At 41.8% G+C, this 14,065-nt stretch overlaps 1 protein-coding gene and 1 long non-coding RNA gene across 6 annotated transcripts in view; one reads left to right on the top strand and one right to left on the bottom strand.

The window, feature by feature from the left end:
- The window catches only part of Nlg-3 (neuroligin 3), a 125,195-nt gene that overhangs the window by 102,271 nt on the left and 8,859 nt on the right, over nucleotides 1–14,065 (top strand). For both annotated transcript variants that reach the window (XM_070666438.1, XM_070666439.1), the window contains 4 exons: nucleotides 2,346–2,504; nucleotides 6,927–7,124; nucleotides 10,406–10,521; nucleotides 13,310–13,542. In XM_070666438.1, coding sequence (XP_070522539.1) covers nucleotides 2,346–2,504; nucleotides 6,927–7,124; nucleotides 10,406–10,521; nucleotides 13,310–13,542 — 706 coding nt within the window. The remainder of the gene's footprint in view (nucleotides 1–2,345; nucleotides 2,505–6,926; nucleotides 7,125–10,405; nucleotides 10,522–13,309; nucleotides 13,543–14,065) is intronic.
- The window catches only part of LOC139108314 (uncharacterized), a 55,596-nt gene that overhangs the window by 37,059 nt on the left and 4,472 nt on the right, over nucleotides 1–14,065 (bottom strand). The gene's annotated exons all lie outside the window — the stretch shown is intronic.

Here is a 14,065-nt window from a genome sequence, read left to right as displayed (position 1 = left end):
GAAAATCCAAATTTTACAGTCTAGATATTTATTTCAGTCCACTTAATTGAAAAAAACAACAAAAAAAAAAAAAAACGATTGCAGCCACATTTTGCGGTTTAATAAGTTTTCCGTTAATACTTTTCGAGTATTGTGGTGGCAATGTTGAAATTAAACCTTGATGACATACAGTCGAGACGGATCAGAGGAGTTTCGGTTTTCGTGTGATGAATGCGGGTGTACTTTCTCTGTTGGTGGCGTTCGCCGGGAGCTCGAAAGGATTAAAGGAAACGCCGCTAAGAAGGCGGACGCAATATCGAGTTTGCAAAATAAAGCGATCTAACGGGAACGCAGGTAGTTCTCGTTTACCATCCGTGATATCAAACTACGGAGCACCGCTTTATGAATATGTAAAGTCCGTTAGAGGCGCCCCGGCAAATTGTTTGTGGATCGCATCAAATATTGACAGGGCGCTTGTAAATTTATTCACGGCCGAAATAATGTATGGCGGCCGTCGAGGCCGGGATAAGTTCGAATCCCCGATTCTCCCTTCCGCGACAGGGAAATGAGATTCTTACTCTTTGTTTACGGGAAAACGCGAAACTCGCGATTGCAAAATCCCTCAATATCCCTAAATTCCGAATTCACGGATTTCATATCGAAAATTGACATTCGCAGATAAACCGCATTCTCTCTTTCCCCATTGTCTCCTTATCTCGGATTCCCAATTTTTATCTTCGAATATTGTAAATTCTGCATACTCATATTTATTCTTCAAATACCTAGATATCTCAAATATTACTAAATCTTCAAATAAGTTTATAAGTTTGAAATTTTTTACATCTACCCAAGTGGAAATTTATCTAACTAATCTGATTTTGCAGCTGGTGGTTCGATCGCGCAGATTAAATATATTTCTTAATTAGTGATAGTAAACTTTTATTAATATTAACTCTTCATTTTCAATTCCTTTCTTTCATAAGAAAAATTATTTTCATGCTTATAAAAAAAAATTTGCTATCATGCTTAAAAAAAAAAATGCTAAAGGTTAATTGCAAGTCTAAGGTATTACATACGGGTAATCAGAATTCCCTTGTGAGTTCTCAGCTTTATAAAACGGGCTTCAGCGGATAACGTGTATCTGGGGACGTGTATTTCGCGCAATAGGCGGAGGTCGCCAATTAGGAAGCACGTGAGGAAGCTACAAGCACGATAATGAAAATAATAATTAACCGGCGCAGTTGCGGTCCATTAATTGATTTGACCACCGAATCTTCATCGTTCTGGACGGTCACTTAATTAACACGGCCAGGCAATCAAGCGACCGTTTGCTCCTCTAATCGCATTTACGCCGTTTATTTTCCGCGGCACGTTTAGTCTTGCAAGATCCTTTCAAGAAATTAACCATCAAGAGTGCAAATAAATGTCAAAATCCCCGCCGTCGCGCGATAAAGAAAGTTCGCGTTTATTGGCTTAAGTTACTTTTTAAAAATTCTACAAAATAAAAATGTCGGAATAAATTTAATGTGATTTCTTCGAGCTTCAATTTAACACTTGTCGTACAATTTTTAACATTTTTAACCAGAGAACTGTATAAAATCAACTTTAATATTAAATATAAAATTCTGATTTCGATTTTACATAGACCAAAGGCAAGGGTGTGATCAATGGGGCCTGCCGTAGAGTCGCAGGATTTCGCGAGGGAAGGGAATCGAAGGATGCACACGGCAACAGAATAATCGTGATGCGGGTCACTATCGCGAGGATGATGACGCGTGATTTGTTGAATTATGACCGGTGCTCGGTCTAGCCGCAGCGATCACCCTCGCGCATTCACCCTTCCAGCATTACCATGGCAAATCAGATTGACACACCCCTTTCGTGTGTACGAATCACCGCCATCGCCAGTCGCTTGTTTTAATTATATCAAGAGCGATAGGCGACACGTCATCTAATTGGCGCAGCTTATCTATTATGCGCGGATTTGAAATAAGTAGCAAAATAATTTGTCATGTATTCTTTTTCATTATTTTAATTATTTTTTTGTTTTTACGACATAAAAAATTTTATTAATTTTCGTTCATCTATTATTAAAAAGTACGTTTTATAAAAAAAAAAAAAACTAAATTTTATAAACGTATTAATAATTTATAATTTTAATTTACGGTTTTATTTTATTTTATGATACAACCGTTTGATTGCTGGTAAAGTTTGCATTTCTCCGGGACATGGTGATTCTTTATCTGACTGTCAAAACTTCATAGAGCCTTAAAAGCCTGAAAAATGACCTTTTAAAGCCGCACGACGTAAACTATCAAGTGTCGAGACTATGTCGATCGATCACGGAATAATTTTATTGATTACAGCCGGCGCGAGAGACGGCGGCGGTAGAAGGTATCCCGTAATTGTGTTCGTGCACGGCGAAAGCTACGAATGGAGCAGTGGAAATCCTTACGACGGCAGCGTTCTGGCGAGTTACGGAGGTGTCGTCGTCGTCACCATCAACTATAGACTCGGCATTCTGGGTGAGTCATGACAGACGCCTTCGGGTTCCAATCCGGTGACGTCTAGATCCATCCTGTCCTGGATTTTCAGGAGAGCCAAATCTCCTGTTTTTTGGACTTGAGAATCTTAGAGAATGTCTGAGAATTCCCGCACCTTTTGTCTATCCTCGGATGTGAATAGACATTTGGAATTGAGGTTTCAACACCGCAGTTGATATATTATCCTTTCGGATTAAGCTGCTTTTTATACTTTTTCAGTTCCTTAAACTTCTGAGCAATAAATTTCAACTTTCGAAAACCTACTAATTATCTAACTTTCGCGTAGATACCGTGTTCATTTTATTTTATTTTATTTTTTATTTCTGCTTTGCCGTATAATATTTTAATCTTTATATTCGTCAAAATAGTTCAATTTTTTAATCTACTTGTAAATACGTATATACTTTTTTTTTTATTTTTAGCTTCTGTGTGCATTTCTTTCCTTCCCTCCCTTTTCTTTGCATTAAACTCGATAATTAATCTCGATTGCTGAGTCAGATATAACTTTTGCGAACTGTTTGGAACTCAGATAAATCACATATGTTAGTTGCTCGCTTAATGGTGTGAAACGCTACCTCGCAGCAATTAAGGTTTGAAACGAGCCAGTCGACCGTAGCTCATTAGCTATTTAGGGCCGGTTACACCAACGTCACTTAACGCTAAGTGTGTTTACTCAATTTTCCTTCTCCATCCATAGACAAATGCTCAGGCCAGGAGCTGCGGTCGCGAAAGAGATGGCCGAAGTTGCTCGATGTTGGTGTAACCGGTCCTTGAAACCGGTCAATTAGTTCAAAACACACTCGCCTGTCCGAAACCTAGGATACTGTAATCGCGCGCGTTCACGCCATTAGATAGAACTTGTTAGTCCGTGACGTTTGACGTGCGACGCTCGCCGACCGACAAACAAGAAGCTGCAGAAAAAGTGGAAAAGCATGAAGAAACGGTGGTGAGAAGTTGGCCGCGAACGCCACAGGGATTGCAAGTTCCGGCGACCCGGGTTGTTGCCTGGCAACCCGGGCAACCAAATCTAATAGGAAACTCATTACGGTCAGGTCTTCCGTTTCACCAAACTAAATTCTTGACTCCACTCCCCCTTTTCCCCTCTCTCTCACTCTCTCTTTCTCTCTATCTATCTATCTATTTATCTCGCTCTCTCTTATCCTGTTCTTCAACGCGACAGTAAACCATGCTGTTCCCGTCTATTACTTTCATTGCATATAAGACGTTTTAAAATCCTGTCGCCCTAAGATTTCACCGAAAAAGAATTAAAATAATCAGAATTAAAAACGCAGGTAGAATAAAAAATTTAGAGACTTAAAAAAAAAATATGACACTTTAAATTGAATTTAAACGTTACTATCTTTTATTGTAAAATACGTGAGATAAAGCGTTAGAAAAAAATTTGCGCATGAAAAACGGGATAGCGAGGAAACCAGCGTTAAGAAGACATCAAAGTAAACCCGAGGGCCAACGGCACGGCAACAAATAGTGAATCCAAATTCTAGAATTGGATTCTGTTGATATTAAAATGTGAAAAATAAAAATAAAAAAAAAAAATAAAAATGACCGTGAGAGAAAAAAAACTGCGACGAGTAGCGAGATAAAATGGCGACGTCCAGGAAATTCCACTCCGCAGCAACCGCAGTTTTTTTTTCTCGCGAGCGCACGCCCCCATTTTTTTCCATTTTCCTTCGTTTCGGAAAAATGATGCGGCGCTTTGTGAGCGTCGCGCCGACCAGCGATATCCCGGCGAACCCTAGTACCTTTCCACCCCCGCGCGTGTATACCGGCGTGTACCGGAAAATTTAAATCAACGAATAGCGTTCAGCAGTTCTATTGTAACGAGAAGAATGGGAGACACGGAAGCGCAGCACGACAGATACGCCGGAGGTTGAATATCAAATGGGACATGACCGGTGCTTTATTTCTATTCCGCTTTCATGTTCTCGCACCTCTCTGATGCGTGCGAGGCCGCGCGCAAAAGAGCTTTGTGCGTTTTTTTTTTTTATTTATTTTAACTCCTTTTTCGACGTCGAGTGCGCGAGGAATCGTTATTGGATCGGACCAGACGTGGCGCCGAAAACTAGAGGCCGAAACGAGGGAACGTAAGACGGGGAGAGATCGAGCGATGCAAACGTCCCATTACACAAAAGTCTCGCGAGATTCTAATCCTGCAGGAATTCGACGTCGCGGAAGTCCAAAGGGAGGGCCGAAGAAGGTGCGAGATTCACGCTTCCCGGCGACATCAGATTGCATCGCTAACGTCCCATTGAACGAAAATCTTAGGAGATAGACGCAACAAGCGCGACGGAAGCTCGTTTCTCCAAAACTTCGAATTTCAGAAAATCCAGGAGAGAGCCCGGGGAAAATATAAGATATAAACATTTCCGATTTGATCGGGCGGATTAATTCTTAAGCGATCCACGAAAACTCTCCCGGTCTCCATTTTATTAAAACCTACGTGACCTCACATAATCTTATGGAGGCTGAGATGTGGGATGGAAAGCGGGATGTTTTTCCACTCGGCATGGCTTTTCAAATTATCGATTTGGCAGGGCCGACGAGAAACAGTCGGCGCAACATCGTTGACCTAGATTCTAGCGACAGTAACGCCTCCCTCGTTAAGGCACCGAGTGCCCTAAAGTTAATGCGCCCCGGCAAGTATATACACGTCGGCTCATAATGGGAATAATCCTCTTAGCTCCGCGAAGAACAATCTCCAGTACGTCGGCGAGTAAATATGATGGATAATTTAATGGCATGGCGTTTCGAGCGACGAGGCAAACATGCCGGGCAGGCGCGACCTTATTGCAAGGGTGAAATATCACGTCCGACCTTGCCAGCAACAACAATCGTCGCGCTCGCGATTTAATTCGATCCTGGAAGGAAAAGGCGGAAAACCCCCGAAGGGTCAGGATCCGACTCGATTAGCGCTAATCTCATTTCCCCGTCCATCTATATTAAAAGAGACTCGATCTAATTGACTACATGGATAGCTGATACCGCCAATAACCGGTCTTTGCTCGATTGAAAAATTAATAATTAATCAGTTAAAATAAAATTGAAAGAAAAAAAAATTGTCTCTTTTTATCAAGCACTTATTTTAATATTATTTTATTTTTTTATATTTTTTTTATTTTTTTTTATCGGTCGCGAGTCGTATCGTTATGTAAAAATAATGAAAATTAGTGAATCGTGCGCGAGTTCCTGTGTTCCGTAATTAGATCCGGAGGAAGAAGGAAATAGCCATAATTACCGTGCGATCTAATGAAAAGCGCTTAACCAGAATCATCTCGTTAGTATTCGAGAGCGCACGGCGTGCGCACGCGAAATTTCTTCGGATCGACGTGCCCTGGTATTCAAACGTAAAATAAAATTGTGAAACCCAATGGAACAAGTACGGGAATAAATATGCATAAATCTGGACGGGTGGCAGATTTACGGATTCGGATTTATTTGCCGGAAACGGAAGGGGAGAGAATAAAGTCGGTCTATTGACGAATGTATTTCGACGGGGACGAAGTCGGGAACGGTTTGCGTATCACGACAATGCCGCGCACCCGACAAATCGGGTAAGACTGTTGCCAATGGCGCCATCCGGCCGTCATAAATATCACCCCGGCTCCGCCAATTGATAGCGATATCTCGTTCGGCGAAACGATACACAAAGTAGGACGTGATACGCGTCTGAGCAGTAAATCATACCGGCTGCTCGCCAGACGAGCCAATCTCTGCATCCCGCGACCATTTAGCCCTTTCGCGCGGCGGAGCCGCCCGGGGTGTTCCTACCACGTCGAATAATTCACCCAGCAAATGGACGCAAAAATCAGTTAATATACATCAGTTGATACTTGAAGCAGAACGCGGGCAGATTAAATTTAGCACAACAACCCCCCGAGTCATATTGGGATTTTCACAATAAAATGTGAACTCAACCGTAAAAATTGAATTTTCGTTTAATATTGAAAAACGATCTATGCGCTGCAGCTGGCTCGATCGGAGCCGAGGAGTTTAATGGCTACGAATAACTATTTCTATTAATATGAAAAGGGGTATTAAAAGGTACGAAAGTTTGATTGATCGAATCGAACGCGTTGAGCTTTGATTCGCCGAAAGGTTAAATTTAATTACTTCTAAGCGTTAAAATAATCAATGGCCCGTAATTATACTTCCGGATTCGCCTTTTCTCATATTTCCTACTCAGATTAATGGCTAATCCCAATTCCATTGTATCCCGCGATTTATCTCTTCTGTCATTCGATAGTTTGCGACACGCGACGATTGGAATTAAGCCCATCGGCGGTAATTCCGGTGCGATCACGATGATGTTATACTAGCCGTAACCGTCGATAATGGACACGAGAGCGTCGCACCGACCATAAGCGGAGCTTGTTTTGATTGCAGGCTTTCTAAACGCCAACACAGACTCGCACTTACGCTCCCCGGCGAATTATGGTCTGATGGACCAGATCGCAGCGTTACACTGGGTACAAGAGAACATCGCTTATTTTGGTGGCGATCCCAAAAACGTTACGCTGGTGGGACACGGCACCGGCGCCGCCTGTGTGAATTTCCTGATGACCAGCCACGCGGTTCCTGACGGTGAGTTGAGCTTTCAGTCGCGAATAGTCTTTAAATCTAACGCGGAAACTCTTTCCTTTGCGATAAATAATCAATATGTGCAAAATAATCAACGAATTTTACGAATATGTTATAAATAAAAAATATAAAATTAAATATATCGATCTTTAATAACGATCTTTAATAAAAAAAAAAAAAAAGACTTGCTCAAGTCGGCTAATAAATTTACAAATGAAGGAGAAAAGTGGAATGTACTTTCTTAAGTAAAATATCTTGTACGTTTTGATTCAAGAATGCATTTTTGATACCGGTATAGAAATGTTGTCGCAATAGTTTATTGTGTCTTAAACCAGCCCATAGAAAATACTTCCTATCTATCTCTAGTCGGGTCGTATGGAAACAGATAATGTCACGTAGAAACGATAGAGTGTAAGAGAAGACAGGAGGAGAGCGGAGGTCGAAAAGCGAGAACCCGCACGAGACAATGATACGGAGGAGCCAGGAATAATAGGGTGGTTTACCAGACACCATAAATTATAGAGGAATCAGCTGGCCCCGCCACCATTGACAACTCGCAGCTGTAGTGAATTATCATCCAGAAGGTCCTCCGACGATAAGCCCTGCGGTACCGAAACAGATTGCGATACTCTGTTTTTCGGTCCTTCCGACCCGATAAACCCGCCGCCGACGCGACTCATCGAAGAACACGACCGAGAATACACGCGATATCCGGTCAAAAAATTATATCGCACCTCTTCCTAACGAACTAACGTTCCTTTCGCGCGGAAAAGCGATCCCCCCGAGCGGCGATAAACAATAAAATTTAAATTTCTCGATCTTTTTGTCGTAATATAAATTTATATAACCTATTTTATTTTTTATCCACTTTTCGTTTCTTTTATTGAAACCCTATTTGTCCATTACATTCTTGTATCCCGGGCTCCTACAAAATTCGAATTTTTTTTATTTCTACCTTCTCGTTTTCCTCGATTCAGCGCGCTGAATAATTTATACTACACTCGAATCCTCGGACCACGGCTTTCTCAAATCCCGATCTCATGATTTTTCAGTTTGCGCGATTGCTCCGATCCCGCGTCCTGACTTTCTTGATTTTTCGATCTCTTTGAATTAAAGTCTCTACTACTTTTTTTCTATTTTTTTTCTTCTTTAAATTCTAATAATCGGACTTCGGTTCCTCGTTTCCTTTGATCCCGCGTCTTTAATTTGTCCAACTCTTAGTCGCCGGGGGATCCTGTTACCCCAAGGGAATTAATTAATCCTCGGGTATTATGGAGACCTGCCATTAAATCCAAGTAACGCGACGGAATTTGAGCCGGCGATAATCCTTTAATAGTCCTTTAATGTCGCGAGCTTCGACACCATCTTATCGTTCGGTGTCGTCCTCTCAGCGACGACGGATATCGGAAGAACGGGGCCATCTTGATTCCGTAATGTCGGAAATACGTCGAGGATGCCGCCAGGATATTCAGAGTTTACTCTGGTATCTCCCTCGCTAAATGAATGAGACCGAATTGACGTGTATCGGGTTGATAAGATTACTCTCCCAAGACATTTCGAATATCAAGATAGCCCTGACCGAAGCTAACCGTGGTATTACACGTAGGAAAACGTTACTCCGTCGCTTTTTACTTCACCTCCGCTCGATTGGATACACAAACGCGGGAAAATTTATCGAGCGAACTTTTCTTGCATCGCGGGTTTAAATTAATAACGTGCATTTGTATAATTAACAATAAGAACAGATAAAAAATTTCAGAATAACGATGCGGAAAATGACAAACGCAGTATTCTACGTTAAGAATAAAATAATAATTCAAGAAATAATTAAAATAAGATCTGTCTGCGATAAATAAATTAATTGGAAATAATCAATAAAAAGATTTTCGTACACTTTCTGGCATTTAGATCTGATATATGTGGCGTCTTTCAGAGAATCCCTCGCGTCTCCTCGAGATATCAAGATTAACGACTCACAAAATTGGGATTAAGCGACTTATCCCGGTCTTCTGTATTAAATAATAGAGAAACCAACACGACGAAGTTGTGTAACGTCGTGTTCGCCTCGCCGCCTTAATTTTCTTCGCGCTGCACCCTCTTGCCTATTCATGTCTTACCTAATGTCCAATTTCGCGACGTGTGATGAGAAAATTAATGACTAATAAGCCTCCGCCCGACTCTTTGTTCCAAGCCAAGATATTACATACATTTTATTATTATTACAAAGTAAAGGAAGCTCCTTCAGCATTTTATTTTCTCTGCACTTTCTCTACAGAGAAAATAAAAATTGTTAATTAAATAGACGTTTCAGCCTCGGAAAATAAATAAGAGCTCTCGTTTACTTAATTATTAAATTTCTCATTTACATAATATTAACGTGCAAATAATGACGTAAAAATGTAGACAATAATAATTAAATAATTATGAAAATATATGCTGGCATGTGGGACTAGAACGCGGCATAATATAAATCTTCCTCACAAAAGTTTTCCCGGCGGCGTACGTTTTCCAATACCGCGACGCATTTATCTTCGTTTTTTTTTCTTTTTTTTTTCCACGACATCTTGTATGTGGGCACGTTTGGCGAGTCTTTCCGCTCGTCTTTAGAACGGAAATCGCTGATAACGTCGTAATGGAAGTCGTTGATTGGAAATAAATCTATCGAGCGGTCGAGATGAGTATTCGTTACTATGCATTGAAACTCGGATTGTATTTCGTTTACTCAGGTAATACCGTGGTTCCGTTCGCGAAGAGAATCGACCCCAAAATCATCTCGAAATTCAATTTTGCGTCGCGATATATAATCTCTTGCCGCGCGAACAAGCATTTTTGCGTTACGAGATGCGATTTGCAAATCCCGCGATAAAGCCGGGGATTCTTTCAGAAAGTATGACACAAGGATCCGGAACGGTAGCGATTTTAAGACGTCGAATTTTTACGACGCCGAACATTTCCCGCACAAAGGACCCGAAAGATCGCAAACGTCTGGAAGCGCCGCTGAGTAATAATAATGGCCGGGAAAATACTTGGGGAACTAAACATCGCGCCGGAGTGTTATGAATAATTAATTACGCCGCTATTTAAGGTACCGAGCGCGACGTAGCAAAGTGTATATTAATAGCGTCTTAATAAACGGCAGGACTTTCGTCAATTTATTATTATTATTATTGAGATTACTTGCATAATAAATTTAATTAACATCCGCGAGGTGCAATTTTATCGCGCCCGTAGCAAAGCTTCACGAAATGCAGTGTACGTGACATTAGCGGGTGACTCGATTGCAGGTCTGCTGTTCCATCGGGGCGTTCTGATGTCGGGCAGCGCGCTTTCACCCTGGGCGTTGGTGAGAGGCGCCGCCAATTACGCTATGCAGGTCGCCAAACACCTAAATTGTTCGTCGGTGAGTACCAACAAACATGTCCTTCCGATCGCGTCGAAATTATCACGCGCGTCAGCCTATAATTTCATTAACCCTTCAACCGTCCCCTTCCGCCGCGCGAGCCTCTCTCCTCCGAAACAGTGACATTTATACGTCCATAAAATTTAGATCATCTTGCACACGCGGTGAATATCGACAGGCTTGTCGATCTCTTGGAATTAAAACGGAGGTAATTTTCCGAGAGCTTTAAGATAAATTTTGCGAATAAAACTAAATCCGGAAGATAAAAATATTTCTAAGGAAATATTCGGCCGGAAAATTTGTGAAAAGCTGCTAATATTCAATAAATCTAAAAAGACGTTTTGAGTCTACGAAATTGCGAGTTCAGTGACGTTGAGCCCGAACGCATTTTGTTGATTTCAGTTTGCAGGGCAAGATCGACGGAATACGTGCCGGTTGTATTTCATTGTGTCGACGCTCGCGCCCGGCATTAATTCTTATTCGCTCGTTTTCACGAGCGCGGCTCGCATAATTCGCGATAATTTCGATCGTCGGCGGCGAAACGACCGCGTAAAAGCGGACAGACATAAATTAAAATATCAAATGCGAGCGCGCCCGCGCGCCCGGTGTTTTTACAGCATTAATTACGCAATACCAATTATATTAACGGCGCGTTTCAATTAAGCTAATATACACTCGAGACATCGGCCCCAATAGGCGAGTGCGCGCGCACTTTCAATAAAAGGGACGTTAAATTTCGCAAATTGCAGTCCGGCCGATGCAAATTCGGTGCCGCGCGCGACTGTGACAATTATTTTATCAGTTGGAAGTTTCTTGATTGCTCGAATTAATATATATATATATATATATATATATATATATATATATATATATATATATATCAGTTTCGCGGGAAATAGCATTAAATAAAATTACAACCATTTTACGGCTCACCAAAATGTATCATTATACCATTATTCCGCACGGAATCGTTATTTTTATCCCTCTCTTTTTTTTTTCTATTTTATTTCGTTCTTTTTTTCTGGGACACTCCTGCGCCACGAGCCATGAAAAATATGTTGCCCCCCGGTTGACGGCTATTTTATTAAAGGTGAATTACTTACTCGGCTCACTTTATTACCGCGGAGCCGCCGTGGCGTTCTCATTGAAATTGATATGCACCGCTGTAAATTCCGGCGACGGCATTCCCGATCCCCGTCGATGAAGAGCCCCGATATCCCGTCGCGCCTTTTCTCGTCTGTCAAAAATAACGCAATAAAGGATAACCCGGTTCCAACAGTATTTTCCCAATTCAAGCCCTTTGCCAATATTTCGAACGAAGGCGGTAATAAAATTGATTTTCGTTACAAGTTTGCCAATCCGAACAGCATAATGCAATCCCTCGTCACAATTCCCGGTTCGCACACCGCTATTTTTTCGAGGCGCTTTACAAAAACGAGGAACCATCGATGTTTAATCCCCGTTTAATCGTTACTTTCAATCGCGAGATACGAACCGCGGTCGTTTAGGCTCGATACCAGATTTTTTTTGGCAGCGATTCAAAAATTTTTTTCGCAAAAAAAAAAAAAAACAGTCTCGAAACTTGTTTCACTCTGTTGCGTTTTTGCGAAAACCATTTTCCCGCTAATACCGAATACGTTTCCGTGGTCGTTTTTATTTTATAATCAATTCAAACGGGGAAAATTTGCCTTTAAACGTTTTTATCATGTTTCGCGTTGTAAACGTTTCCTCAAACAAATCTTTTTTACTTCCCTTCCTTTCTGTTTATCGCACGTGATAAAGTGCGTGTAACGCGCGCGAATAACTCACGTGGCAAATCGCCCGGGCATAACGGAAGGCGTTTCGGGACTCTGACGCGTCACGGGATGTGTGGGATCGTGTCGGGAGAGGGTCGACATTTTCCGGCGTGGCATTTTCCGGCAAGGATATACCGTCGGAACAAGGCGCGCGCCTTAACGAGGCCACCACCTCGCACACATCGTCGGGGCCAGGGTAAACAAGATTTTCGTTGCGTCGCTCAGCGCGGATTCAGTGACCGAGGAACCGCCCTGGCGATTCGCTTTAATTTCGGGGTCGGACGCAAATGAATTGCTTTAACGTCGGTAATCGTCTTTGGAAATCCGGCTTTCAACGCAGACGCGGCCGCAATTGAATGTCGAATCACCGAGCTAACCGAACGTCCTGCGTGTAGAAATTGCCCCGCGCGCGGATCGTGATTCAAGATCCCCATCGAATCGAACCAGAGAACTGGCGCCTGATTGCGTCGGTATCCGATAAAATTGCCCGGCACAATCGCGTTAAATGGTACGAGTTAATGGGGTATCCCGCAGCTCGCGGTTCTAATTGTAACGACAGGCCCCGTGGCCGATCTCGAGTTCAGTTTTCTAAACGAAACTGGCAGAAGAGATTATTAATCGTCCCGCTCTCGATTAGTCACTGCGCCGTTATTATAATTGCAATTAAGCTCGATTTCTGCGTCGCGTAATTACATTTGATTACTGTAATTAAGCGTGATTGCGATTTCGTGAAAATCCGCTCGAAATTAAATAGCAAATATAATCCCGTTACTTATTTGTCTTTCCAAGACTGAGTTTGCGAATTTCCGTTTCCCTATAGTCGCCTCGAAAACTGTTGTTACCTCGTACTCGCGAAGAGAAAATTTAAGAAATATTGGGAAACGTTAATGCCTCTCTTTTTCACGCTTACGGGGCATAAAAACCAAAATGCGATAATGGGAGGTACTTGATCGTTATTATCTCACTAAAGTGCTGATTTTATTCTGTCGCAGGTGGCGGAAGATCCTCAGGCTCTACTAAAGTGTTTGAGAGACGTGTCCTTGAGCGAATTGGTATCGGTACCTGTTAAAGGGCTGGAGTTCGCGCCAGCTTTTGGCCCTAGCATAGACGGTGTCGTAATCGATCCGGGCGATCCCGAGGATCAGGACTACACCCTACAAGTCGACACGATCAATACGCTCAACAACATCCTTCTGAGGAAGGACGTCGTGGCAAAACTGTCGAGGTATCGCAGCACCGCTTTTTGCCGCTCACTATAACTAGCGAGATCGAGCATCGAAGCAAGAGAAAATAAATAGCGCGAGAAACAATACCCGAGTTTTGCAGGAGCTTCACGGAGAAAGATAAAATCGTATCCTACAACATCGAGAATAACTCTTATTTTATTCCTCGTTGAAAAATACGAAAAGCTCACGTAAACAAGACTGTAAAGATCGAAAAATTTTTATATCCAGCACTAGTGGAATTATCCCCCTATCCTAGAGTCTTATAAATTCAAATACGGATAATCGAAACTTTTATATACCTTTCCCTGCAATTTTTCTCATAATTACAAAATTTTTCTACCATGCTAACAAGTATTATACGGGCAGCAATAAAGTTTTAAATAAACACGAATGCAATTCTTCGAGATTTGCAAATAATAATAATATGCATAAAAACTTTTTATACTTTAAAGCGAGAAGTTTAAAAATGTTTGTAAATTGCAACTTGCTATGAAATTTATTTTACTTTTTTAAATGATACAA

This window comes from Cardiocondyla obscurior, linkage group LG15 (genome assembly GCF_019399895.1).
Source record: "Cardiocondyla obscurior isolate alpha-2009 linkage group LG15, Cobs3.1, whole genome shotgun sequence".
In the NCBI taxonomy this organism is placed as follows: Eukaryota; Metazoa; Arthropoda; class Insecta; order Hymenoptera; family Formicidae; genus Cardiocondyla; species Cardiocondyla obscurior.
This window is presented reverse-complemented; position numbering and strand designations above follow the sequence as displayed.